This window comes from Etheostoma spectabile, chromosome 24 (assembly GCF_008692095.1).
Source record: "Etheostoma spectabile isolate EspeVRDwgs_2016 chromosome 24, UIUC_Espe_1.0, whole genome shotgun sequence".
NCBI lineage: Eukaryota > Metazoa > Chordata > Actinopteri > Perciformes > Percidae > Etheostoma > Etheostoma spectabile.
The window spans coordinates 5,804,772-5,818,490 of NC_045756.1; the positions used below are offsets into that span (position 1 = coordinate 5,804,772).

Here is a 13,719-nt window from a genome sequence, read left to right on the forward strand (position 1 = left end):
TTTTTTTAAATAGGTAAAATGTCATTTAAATCAAGTGTATTGACCATGTATGAAAAAGTTTGACAAGATGTTTTTAAAAAAGTGCCAAAAGCATAGAAAAAAAATGCCAAAACCAATGGAAATTTGGACCCGGAAGGATAACAAGTTCATGGTCGACAAGAAGACAACACAAGGGTTAAGAAAAAAAACAAGGTTTGGTTATGTTACTTAAATGACGTAGATAAGTATTTTACGTCCCAGATTTTCGAAGTATATACGTAAGTAAAGCACGTTTTAGTAAGTTAACTTAAGTCAACATTGACTTTTTCTTTCTCAAAGGACATGAACAGTGGACTCCTGGGTATAAGTCCTGATGGTTTGACCATCCATCCACCTCCTACTGCACCTGTGCACACTTTAACGTAGACTTGGATTAAAAAATATTTGTAAAATGTCAAAAACAAATGTAAAAGGGACAAAACATGTTTTCCTCGAAATGTACTTGAAAATGCAGTTTAGTTGGGGATGGGACCAGGCTGCTGTTGCTTATTTGATAACGATTAAAAAAAAAACTGTTGCTATTTTTTTTTTAATTGCCTGTTACTTACCAAATTTATGGGAGGGAAGTTAGCATTAAGCCAGCATTAAAAACCCTTATACACAACCATTTTTTTTTTTCCATTTCCATCTTATTGTTACTGTTTTTACTGTTACGTTTTCCCCCAGTGTGAGTATCATATCACTGAAGTTTACACTGATTGAGACAAATACATACATGGGAAGTTGTAAAGTTAACACACCCTGGCAGATTTGAGAGGATCTTATCTATGCTTTCCCTCTGGCCCATGACAAATCATATTAGAGAGAACATTAGCGGACACAGGGGTCACTGTAATGAATACACACACACACACACACACACACACAAGGGGGTGGCCATTTTTGCCTTCAAGACTGAAAAGTGTGCAATTAGATCATCGACCAACTGCCTTCGGATTCTGTACCAATCACACAAAAACACATTCATACACACCGAACGTAACTCAACACTGTTGCTTTCTCACTGGAGAGGGTTTAATCTGCACCAGACAGAGAGATTCTGGCTGCGGAAATTAATGTTTACTTTTCAGCTGTCTCTATTTCAAACTGCCTTTTTTCCCCTTCATTGTTGAGAAAACATCCCAAAGGATATGTGAGATTGCTAAACCTAAACACTGCCAAACAAACCCCGCTGTTTCATATGGTTCTTTTCAGCGGAATATCATGCGATCTTGTCAAAGCAATTGCCCAGTGAGCTATCATGTTTCTGTGCACAAATGAGAAGAAGCTTAAAATATTCTTCCATACATATTTCACAGTGCGATGGGGTCTCTAGTAATAGTAACATGTCATTGGAAGCAAATGTTGATGTCACATCCTATCGGCATCCAAAGTGCATTTCACACTGTGTGCTCTGCTATGGTAGTTTGTCTGATTACCTCATGGCATAAAGATATATTGCTTTACAGCACAAAATAAGAAAAGGGCGCTCTTCTGTGTTTAAAAAAAAAAAAAGTTAAAAGCACCTTTTGAGAAATCTGGGATTAGTAAAAAGCCAATGTAAAAATGTGGCCACTTTCACAGAACTTATGATTTTTTTTTTTTAGGAGTATGTAGTGCATTCTTACCAACAAAAACAACGAAGAATGAAGTGCGCTAGAACCAAAAATGCACCGATAACATCCTATGGATGAGCCGATGGGCAGAGCTTCAAAAATATCTAAGCAAATCATAAATGAGTGAGTGAGATAAGTTTTGCTTGTTTTGTTTTGGCATAGTGCACTGTCACACCCATTTATATACTACACAGTTGTAATAGTAAAAGAGTTAAATAGGTCTTATAGAGCTTATACACATAGCCCCCAACACCTAAAACAGAGCTGAAGTGGATCTTCGCTAAAATACGACACATTTGGGGAATCTGACACTGAAGTTAAAATCCAAACCTGCACAATAAGTACAGGATCTACGGCAGGGTCTCTGTACCCACTGCCCTTATAAAGTAGATATCCAGCTTAACACTGTAGTGAGATAGAGGCTACCAACTGTCTCCTCTGGTCTTTCATTTGTTTAGTGCAGTCATGCCAAGCTACAACAACTGCTTAGACCCACAGAAACGTTGAGTCACTCGCGTGCACCTTTTAGCTGTTTACAACTGGCTCGTGTTTGCAAAAGAATAAAAGAAAGATAGAATAGGATGGTCCAGAAAGAGAGTGGGCCTAACTGACCACTTAAAGTGAATGTCACTACAGCAAGGACATTATGTTAAGATGCAGCTACTTCAGCTGAACGAGCATGTTTAATAGTACAGTACTCTGTGTCTGTATTACTCTGAAGTCTATTTCTGTTCTGTCCTTGAAAACAGAAATCAGTCTGGTCTGTCTGTTGGTTGTTCGTGTTAATAACCAGGCCCATTAAACTTAATAAGGCCCATAATCAAACTACAGCTGCACGCAGACCCGCATTCAGAAATCCAGAGCTTTTCCCTTGAGGGGAGCTACTAGCACGTACTGCAGAGAGGTCATCTATCCCATAACTAGGAATGTTTTCCAGCAAGAAACAACAGGTTCATTTTGTGTGCTTCAAAGTGACCACATAACTCATTCTGATGAAGTGAACAACACATGCAAAGAGACAATCAACCCTGAAATAAAAGACCTTTCTAATGGGAGCAGCATGAATTCAAAAATTATCTTTAAATATATCCTTTGACTCCCAGCAGATGAGACTGTGACTTGAAGACTACAGTGAACAGATCCAAATCATAAACTGTTGCTGTAAGCCATGAAAGTCGACGTGTTCTCCACTCACTCTACGCTTTTGCTACAGCGATATTGTTAGGTTAAACCAAAATTTAAGTTGTTGAGACTTTGCAAATCTTTGCTGAACTGTCCAAGGTAGTATGTAAATTTGCTTTAGTGTGCATTTTGGTACGAGCATTCCAAAGACGTCAAACCATCAAAGCCTCCTCACTTTGAGGGAACTTAGGGAGGAAATCAGGGAGGAATGACGAAACGAATAGCTGTTAGGTTCACGAGTTCAAGCCTCTCCATTTCCTAGAGTAGAGAAAATATATTGCAAAGGGAATCTTGCATGTATGAGTTTCAAATGTAACGTTTCAACTGCCGAGAAATGGATATGTTTATCCCCATGTTTATCCCCATGTTGGTTTTCATTGGAATCATTGGACCAAATCAATAGTTAAATTTGCCTCTTAAATTAAATTTGTGATTGTTGATTCAGTAACTAATCATAAAAGCGTGGGACCGAGCATGCTTACCTAGAAAAATGGGAAAAGTATGAACTATATTCTGTATGTGTAGCTTGTTTTGTGGTAATGAAGGGAATGTGAATATGCAGGTGAGCAGGAAACCGTAGGGGAGAGGAAGTGATATGCATGATTAATTGGCAATGACCCAGCCCCAGAGAGCATTTCAAAATAAAGTTACAAAGCAGAAAACGATGACAAGAATGTCAGAAAAAACACATAGACCAGCAAAGTTGTCACTGTCTCAAAGAACAAGTCCTCCAAACCACACAGGGCGACATAAGTCATTCCCACTCTTTAAAACTAAAGGCTCATTAGTTGGCGTCCCTAATAGCAGTGGCAGGAAACATGACACATTAAGATAGAGGACAGTCAGAAAATATGAATGATGGTGTACATATGGAGCATGGCGATGGAGACAGGGTTTTCTTTTCACCATACAATATTTAATTACCATCTTCCATGAGTGTCTGACAGCAAAAGTTCAATGACCCTTAGTCCTCGATCTGGATCTTAAAGCTGCCAAAAGGCTTCTGCACAGGAATATCTCGATGCAATCCGAAGGTAACCAAATGTTAAAATCCTCTCTAACAAGTGACCAGTGAAAAGTCTCTAAAAGCAGCAGTATTGATTTCTAATGCTCAGACTGTGTTTCAGTGTTAGAAACACTCAAATGTGGACCACTTATGTAGATTCCTAACAGCTAGCCGTGGCCTGTGTCAGCGCCCCAGCTTTTATGCTTCATACCATAAGCAAAAGCCAACATGTGCGGCAGTTAATACTGAAATGTTTGACAAAACATGGCCTGATTTATGTTAAATGAATTGTTACGCTTTTATAGGATGAGTAAACTTGTAACATTTTTTTTATTAGATATTTCACACACCATGAGGGGTTCCATCAGAATATAGTACCTTTAATGCAACACAGGGCATTCTACTCAATAGCCAACAGTCTCCAATCTATTTTAGGATTCTAGTGATAGTTGTGTTTAGTTATTAATATTGGAGAATGAAGTAAATGTTACTTTTAGAGGAAAGATTTCCAGTCTTTCTGTAGCCCTTTTACTAGAAGTGCAGATAAAAAAAAACATACTTAGGGATTCTAAAGAAGCAAACAAAAGACCAATGTCAATGTGTGTTTCTCTACTTTTTCTCTGAGCTCTGACAACTCTGACGTAGTTAAACAACCATGCATAAACATAAATCCAAATAGGGGCATCTAGAGAATTTTAAGAATGGTAACATGTCAGCAATGGCGTCTCAATGTTATTATTCCGAATGAAGTTGCAGAAGAAGAAGAAACTCCCGCGCACTGTCTAACTTGCAAAGATAAATCTAATAGCTGGCAACGTTTGGTTACTAGACCGTCATGTTTTTGTTTTTTTCTGTTACTGAAACATTGCCAGCTATTAAATTTATCTTTGCAAGTTAGACAGTGTGCAGAAGTTTCTTTGCAACGTTTGACGTACCCGTCCCTCTCCGACGCACCTGTCTTATGTTGTAGATGTGAGAAGTAACATTCTGTTCTTATTATTCCGGGTGAAGACATTGGTCAAATAATACAAATAAAAACAATTCATTTCAATATTGTTTGTTGTGTCAAATCCAAACGAGTTATCTCAAGACACTAAAAATAGAGTAGAGATCTAGACCACATTCTGTAATTTACAAAGACCCAACAATTTGCCAACAGCAAGCACTTGGTGCAACAGTGTCGAGGAAAATTTCCTTTTATGCAGAAACCTTGAGTGGTGAGGAAAAACTTCGGTCAGGCAAAAACCTCGGACCCGGGCTCTTGGTGGGCCGCGTCTGTCACTGCCGGTTTGGACACAGACACTGATATAAGGTACTCAGATATAGAGATATATGATTCATAATAATTATAGCAGTTGGAATGATGAACAGTGTCAGTGATAGTAGCAAGAAAGAAAGGGGAACTATGACTAGAAATAGTTGTAACAGTTCAGGGCGTAGCGGGACGATGCAGGGATAAGTTTTTGTGATTTCTCTCCACTGGCTTTTGCGAGAGTGATTCCAACTCCCTTTTCTTTTTTTGCTGGTCAGAAAACCAAAAGAACATTACATTAAATTAATCTGAAGTAGGAAATAGAAACTGTGATCTTCCAAATTCCCTGTAGCCATGACCATGGTTTGGTTCCAAAGTAAATATTTAAATGGAATTTGCTTGGTGCAAACACACAGAAATAACCACCCACTGTGGGTGTCACTAAACCAATCAAAACAGATCCGGTTTGGGATCAAGACTTTAAGCACACTAATAGCAGCTCTTTCACCTTCACGACTAACAATCTTTACTTAATTAAATTACACAAGAGGCCAGAGCAAGCGGATTCATTTTTTCCTTTCCTTCACTTTTCCTCTGTGTTAGCAGCTGATGTAGTCCAGTTGGGTATTGCACATATTAAATAATACTATTACCGAGATAATAAAAGCACCAATTTTTACATGAAGCTTCTTTAGGCCCTCCTCAATGATTGATTTTTTTTTTTTCTTTCACTCAAGTAAAACTTTCAGGGTAATAGAATTTTAAGACCACTGAATAAGCTTCCATTTGTTAACTTGTGCTCAGGCCGGTAGATCTTCCAAATTATAAACGTATCAGAGTGCCAAGACACCGTATACCTCAAAAAGCCCTGTTTAATATAGGCGGAATTATAACAAAAGAAAAAATACGTAAACGTTAAGAGATCTTGGTTTCTCTCTTATTTTTCAATTCAACAAGTTATCTGCAATACCTTTTGACCAAGCTCATGAATAAGAAAAGATGATTGTGAAAGGTTGCGGATGTGCAGTTGGCCTCACAGAAAACCCAAATGCTTTCAGACAATGGATGATCTCTGGACCAGAGTTGGGAAGATTACTGAAAGAATTTGAAAAGGACATGGATAATCCTAAGGACTGAGGAGAACCAGCATCACGAACAGTGTCTTTCTACACAGAAGACATTCCAAAGACATGTAGCCAACCGGTTTGAAACTATTAAAAGAATGGGCAACCCTTTCTTGGATGATTTTAAAGATCTAGTCGCTTTTTACAGCCGTAACTGTGCACATGAATCGTGGCTAAAACAGTGTTCATCTTAATAGATATATAGTTTGTCACAAAGGTCCAATCCAGAGGAATTTGTTGCAACACCTCAAGCAAACTCAACGCAAGACATTACCTACACACAAAGGTTAAAAGGCTCCAGAACAACGTGACACTCGTGACACACGGGTCAGCCGTACAGCATATTGCAATGCAAGGCCGTGAGAGTGATTTTGGATGAATTTTTTTGCACATGAACCAAAGCCATGCCCTCTTTCCCTCTCTGACTTTGGAAAGCTTCACCTGCCAGGCACAAAGTCTGACTTACTTCAATGCCTTGAGCACCCTGGGCAATCACAGCCGCCCTCATGCTTTGACTGGAAAATCTTGGATGGAGCGGTCATTGTCCACAGTCTGTCTACTAATACAATGAACACATTTTACTTGTGTCCTTAACTCCAGTGATCAAGATTTGGATATTCCTGTCGGTATCAAATGTTGATACTTCATGGAGAGCACCTTGATCTAAGCCATCCTCACAGAAGAAGGACTTTTGGACATCCAGTCATTGGCGTTTCATTGGCTTTCCCCCTCCAGATTCAACAGCATTTTAAACATTTTTCTTTGTCGCTTTCATAAGCTTTGAATTTTAAAATTTTAGGTGGCAAGATTTGTGCCAAGAAGCTGATTGTGAAGCAAAATTGCTAGCAGTTTTATCATTCCCAAAATAGAGTTTAGTTGGAAGATTGTGTATCGCCCTGAATTACTCAACACTATCAAGAAATGATCTATAGGCATCAGATTTATCACACGGTCCCAGGTGTCTGCAAGGGACATCCCAGGGGTTCAGAGATGTCTTTCTGGCAAATAACACATAGAGCCCAGTTCAGCTCCATGTTGAAGTCTTAGAAACTAATGTTAAGTAAGCATAAAAGAACGAACAAATCAAGACATTCTCACCTGCAACACGTCTACATTAGGAAACCAAAATAACTGAAAGTAAATCTAGCTATGTACTGTCACACACAATTAGGATTTAATGGGATGGGATGTGATGCAGCCTAACATAAAACTAATGTCCAAACTATGAGTTCAGTATATAGCTATAAGAATGACATAGTTGAATTATTAGGAACAGGAGTTTTTGAGTTTTTTTAGGTATTTGGTGTCTTGGCACTCTGTTACACTTATAATTTGGAAGACCTACTGGTCTGAGCACAAGTTAACAAAAGGAACAAATTCAAAGGCCTTTACCCTGAGTGTAGTACTTTAGAGGAGAAAAAACAAAAAATGTGTTTCACGGATATTGTTTTTTAAGTGATTGGACACTAAATTACAATATTTCAACTGGGTGCCTAGGCTGAAATCATTCAGGAGGTCCTAAAGAATCTCCATGTAAAAACTGGGGCTTTTATCACCTCGGTAACCGTATTTTCCCTACGCCACCGGGCTGATTGCGCATGTGAATGCATGCAGATTACATCGCCAGAACACAAAGCTCTGACCTCAATGAACCGTTCCACTGTTATCAATCATTTAGTAGCAATAGTTGTAGTGTTTTTTTTAAATGGTGGAGATCTCATTTTGGAATGGTTTTCTTCACTTAGTCCCTCTTCTGAAGCATTAGGGTAAGTGGCTCTAAAAATAGAATGTACAATGTCAACATTCTGGCGCCCCATAAACAATCAGGATTAAATTAGCCCGACCACTGTTTCCTCGCCGAGCCTTTGTGCGCCTGTGTAAGCGTTTATGAGCGAGATAATGGCAGAAAGGCAGAAAGACCGATCACACGCTGAATTCCTGTGTGTTCCTGTAAAAACCGCCAATGTTTTTATACTTGAGCTGTTTTGCAAGAACATGTGGGTTTGACACCTAACGCCAAAATGAATCCCTCCACAAGAAGAAGCATTTCCAGTCACTCACCCTCCTGCTGTAACAACACAGAGGGTACTTTCAGAAGACTCTTTCATTTTTTTGCGTCATTGTTCTTTCAACATCAACAACCTGATCATGGAAAAATAGCTATTAAGGGCCAATATAACTGTCAAACATCACTCTTTATGCAAACCATAACATCTCCACTTTATTTCTGCCTCTTCTTCCTTCCACTCTCTTGCTCTCTCTCTTTCTGTCTGCCTCTCCGTCCATGTCTCCCTCCTTAAAAAGGCATAGCACGAGACTTATCAGCACAGGTTGCCGCACACACACATACACACACACACACACACACTCTCAGTCTTTCTGTATTGATAAACTTTAGACAATGTCTTCAGTTGTCTAAAGCTATTTCTTTATTAATTGTTCTTTTAATTGAGATCTACATGTATTCTGGTAATGGTTCAAAACTATTTAAAAAGCTGCTTAAGTCTATTTTGAAATGAAAAAAATTGTGGTTTCAGTGTTACATTTCCAGAAAATTACATAAAGGACTTTATATATCATGATTTGGCCATCATGCAGTTATTTGCTGCAATTTACGTTAGCCCACTATGGAAGTTAACTTGCAGAATGTAATTTCATCATCACGTGGTAATGAAGCTGAAAGCTGGAACCGTTTTGATAGCCAGACATTGAGCAAATACATTACACACAACAGGGACAACTTGAAAAAAACTAACTTTGAGGATAAACTGGGCATGCGTCCAAGGTCCCTGGAGTCTGCCGGCCATGAGGATTTTTACAAGTGGTTAGAAATGTGTTAAAGGACATGTTTATATGGGAGTATGCCTACATGTAAATAAAAATGTAATATAATCATGCTTGTTTGAGTGCTTTGTGAAGAAGGCCATTAAATTGCTTGCTGCATGGAAATTAAGTAATGTGGGAAAAGATGTACGTCTATGTAAAGCCTTTCCTTGATGAAGATACATGTAACATATAAACTGCTGTTCATATGTTAGGTGCTTATTAGGTTTGCATTTGGGGGAAAAAAAGCACATTGCAACTTAATTCATCTTAAATCTGCTGCGTTTAGTACATTCCAAGCATAGTCTTTGTTTACACTTCATTTCAGGATTTTACTTTAAGGTCCAGCAGACCAGCAACACTTCTTGGCTCAGTATTTTTAAAAACACTCTGAGGTGCAATAACTTCATGGTCCAGATTGTACTAATGACTCCTCATGGCCTCATGTTATCCTCGGTGGGCCGTGGCAGGGGGGGGGAAATCGGCATGGAAAACAGAGTTGCAGCGGTGGGAAAATGCTGTGTGAGAGCTTCTTGACATCTCCGACAGAGAGGAGAGAGACTGTGGATGTGTGTGTTGGAGGGAAAGAGAGGCATAATGCAAGAGACTGCAGAGATTGAAGCTGGAGCCGCTCTTTGAGATAGGAAATGATGGGTTAGCTGTTTGAGGGCCACATGGTTTTGACCCTATGACCACTCGCAGTCGTGAGAACCGAAACCCGGGCCATGTGTCCTTAAGTCCCTCAAATCAGCACACACAGGCCCTGCTGCACAAGCAAAGTACATATTTGACAGAAAGAATCCATACAAGAAACTAGGGAGATTATTATACCTTCTCACTAGTGAATGTGGATTTGTGCCAACAGTGCAGCCTATAAAGCCCCTCCTCCCCGTAAGTAGGTTGCTCAAGCATGTTTTGGTAAGGATTTCATACACTGCCTTCCCCTTATTCACACTCAATTTGAAGCCTGTATGAAGACAAAAGCGGAACCGGCCCAATGACGGCACAGTAGGAGAAAAATTTTTTTTTTTTTGCTTTCCCAGAAGTACTTAAAGCGTGACTCTTACAAAGACTGAAAACACAAGAAACAAACCCAGGTAGACGTGATTCCGTGCTCCCCCTTCCCCCTGTTAATTACCCATGTGCCCTTGGGCAAGACCAAGATAACTCCTCCAGTTGTAATGGTTTGATACTGGACAGCTCCCAGGTGCAGATGTCAGTGCAGGGTCAACACTCCCTCTTCAAAAAACCATAAATCTTCCAGTTAGGTCACGCACGCACGCACGCACGCACGCACGCACACACACACACACACACACACACACGCTCACATACGCGCACGCACACCTACTCAAGTCATGTCTGATTGGAGGCCCAGTGAAATTCCAAGCAACTTTCTAGGTTGAAGGATAAAAGCATTTTTCAGTCTGTGCTTCTAGCAGAAATGAACTTGTTTTTTCTAATTGTTCCAGAAGCTGTCATATAGACTTGCTGTTTCAAATCAAGGGATGGAGTTGGACCTCAATTATGTTTGTTGTGCTGACATACAGCATGCATTTTAGCATGTGTCCATAATACCGAGGAACTTTCTGAAGAAAAAGGAGCAGGTGGTTCTTTGCCTGATGCCCATAAGTTTAGCATTAGACTGAATACAAATTACCTGCAGCAGGATTGAATTCAAAAGCACAGACGAAGAAATGTTTGCACTGCACTGGAATCAAAGTTTGAACAATTAAAAAATAAAGTGTACCTCTGATTTCCACACAACGTAAGCGTGAGAGCTGGACGGCTGCACTTTCTTCTGAAGCCACCTCCGCGGAGAGAACAGAGTACCTGTGCTCCCGGACGGCGCTGCACCGGGCCCCCTCACCAGAAACGGTAAATCCCCGGCGGTATTCCTTTTGGCACGTTTCTCTATATCATAGTCAAAGTGGAAGTTGGAGGATGGAGAAACAGCCAAAGGTATAGAAGGAGAGGAGAGGGACGGGGTTATGGGCTCCTTCAGTTTCTGAATATTGGTGCGTAAAGCCGGTTTCACAGCCAAGCGCTCCGGAGACACACCTGTGTCCGCCGCCGTTCCATAAAACGGTGCGCCACTCACTCCCTCTGTCTCGGTGTCGTGTCTTATAATAGCGGGGTCCAAGCTCCGGGTTTGGCGTAGTCTCCGTTTGGTTATGGCTTTGGAGGCAGGAGAAGAGCAGGAGAAGACGCTGTTGAGAAGTCCTTGATTGGCAGACATGTCTCCTTATTATGGATCTCACATGAGCGCTGCTCAACGCGTCCCTCTGAAGCTCTCCTACAGCTATAAGACAAGTTTTAGTGTTTCCCCATCACAAGGAAGGTCCAAGTAGAAGCTGGTGTGGCGCTGGAATGTGTTGCATCGCTGCGCAAAGTGAAGGAAGAGCGAGTTCCCTGCACGTTGGTCATTCCCAAACTAGAGTGTGTGTGGGTGTGTGCGTGGGGGGGTTTAGAAAACTTGAGATCAGTGCTTGCATACTGTATTTTTTTTAACTTATTAACCAATGTCATGTCAAACATGACATTATTAAGCACTTTTTTTTTTTAACTCTCCAGCTGAGTTTACATTTGAAAAGTCAACTTTAGACCCTGATGGCACCTTGTTTTCTCTGGTGATTAAATGTAATGACCTCCAGATGATCGTCATCCACCAGAATCCATTGAGAAAAAGTATCATTTTATCCTTATTTGCCTTAAAACAATTCACACAACATTGGTGATGGGTGACATGAGTTTCTGTAATTAATAAGCTCATTTTCCAAATGGTAATGATTAGCCTAGACAGGCATGATAATCATACAGGCAGAATGTGAAGCACACAGACAGACATTTAGCCAGGGATGCGTATTAATCCTTGTCTCCCATTAATCCACTTTGCTGTCTGCCAATAATAGGCCTATCAGTGAAGCCTGCTGTGTGCTATTATTAGCTGAACAATAAGTGAGCCATAGGATTAATAATCAATTCCTTTCTTTGTACACCTGTGGCTATATTCTCAAAATGTTTACACAGGATGCTTGCGAGGGGCTCAGTCATTTTAGTGTGTTAAGACGGCTGCCTGAGTGTGTTTAAAAGAAAGTGAGTGTGAGAGAAAGAGAGACTGCAACAGAGAGAAAGACGGAGACCAGGAGCATGTGTGGCCGAGTGTGTGTGTGAAAGTATGGGAAAATAAAAAGAGACAGCAGGAGTCTGGAGCGGTGGGTGCCGGGCGGCTGATAAAGGAGCTTATGAAGCTGCTTCGCATGACACACACAAACATACACACAGCATGACATGACACTGATAACAGCTGAGATAGATTTGACCCTTCTAAAAACAGCCTGCGGGGGGAAAGAATGAAACACAGACTGGTGAAAACACAGAAGCAAGTTGTTATTACAGAAAGAAAACATGGTATTTTGAATTAGTTGATAAAAAGTTAATGGAAAGAAGTCAGCACTCGGGGCATTATTTCTCTGAACCGTGTCCTCCTCCATTTGGGGACGAAGCCAAAAACAACAGTAGTGCATAATTGCAAAGACATCATACAGACATGTTCCCATGACAACAGATTTATAAAGTATTGAGCCTTGCAGCATTCTTGACTTTATTTTGCTGCCTTCATGCTTTTCATCACATGTTAAAGACCAATCTGGGCATTGAAGGACTGTATATGTTTAACCATGGACAACAGTTAATGTGAAACAGTGATTATTTGACATGACTGTCAAAATGTATCGGACTCGGTGAGGGTCGAGGGGAAGGAGAATAAATCAACAGGGCTACACTTCAGCCAGTCACGTTCACTATACGCGCTGTCCGTCCATATTTGGTATCCAATAGTAGAGCAGCACTTACTGAACCATTTTAAGCAAAATGAGCTTAGATTCAGCTTCAGCTGTAGAGACATGGTTTCCTGTGCCAGGGATCAGTGTGCATTTCATTGTCAAAGCCTGTTGGATATGAATGAAAAAGGACAGGAAACAAATAAAATCAAAATGTAGAACTATATACAAAATATGAAACAATAAACCGGTAATACTGGGTCTATTTTTATCTGTTTAAGACAACATGTGTGGTGGAAAGTTAGAGTAATATTCCAGATGTATTACTCCCAACAATAATCAGGTGTCTTAGATGATTAAACTCTGAAATTAAAGAAGTAATTGAATGTGTTTGCAAGCATGCGGGGCAGTTTTATATTAAATCACACACAGTATGTAGGCTACACACACACACAGTTTGTAGCCTAGAGCATTGGATCTAACCAACTAGAGATTCCACTAGTTCCTGGCAGCCCATTTACATACTTTATATATTTAAGAGCCCCCATGGTGTTCCAATAGAGAAAGATTAGACTATTGAGGCATGGTTAATTTTCTTTTACTGTATTTTGCCAAAAAGGCAAAAGGGTCCTTCACTAAACTGTGTTTACCAAATACCAAAACATGTTTCAAGGTATGATACCTGGGTTGCTTAATTTGGGTGGTTTAATATAATTCATCTTAGAATATGATCCTTAGTGGCAAGGCATGTTGCTTTGTTATGGAAATGTAGTAATGCATGCTAATAAGTAGACTATAGTAATACATAATATATGTATTAAAGGTAATTTAACAAATGGAACAAAAGCTGTCTGATAGGGACTACAATGAAGGCTAAATTAGTTTCATGTTGACCAGTGTTTCTGAACGGGGGCGG

The 13,719-nt window shown here is 40.1% G+C and overlaps 1 protein-coding gene across 2 annotated transcripts in view; it reads right to left on the reverse strand.

Moving 5' to 3' along the window:
- Nucleotides 1-11,472, reverse strand: part of LOC116673936 (rho GTPase-activating protein 6) — a 74,186-nt gene extending 62,714 nt beyond the window's left edge. The window contains exon 1 of one of the 2 annotated variants that reach the window (XM_032506321.1): nt 10,772-11,471. In XM_032506321.1, coding sequence (XP_032362212.1) covers nt 10,772-11,260 — 489 coding nt within the window. In that variant the 5' untranslated portion in view covers nt 11,261-11,471. Of the gene's footprint in view, nt 1-10,771 lie in introns of both variants that reach the window. The other variant, XM_032506322.1, reaches the window with a different exon arrangement.
- Between the last annotated feature and the right edge of the window lie 2,247 nt (nt 11,473-13,719).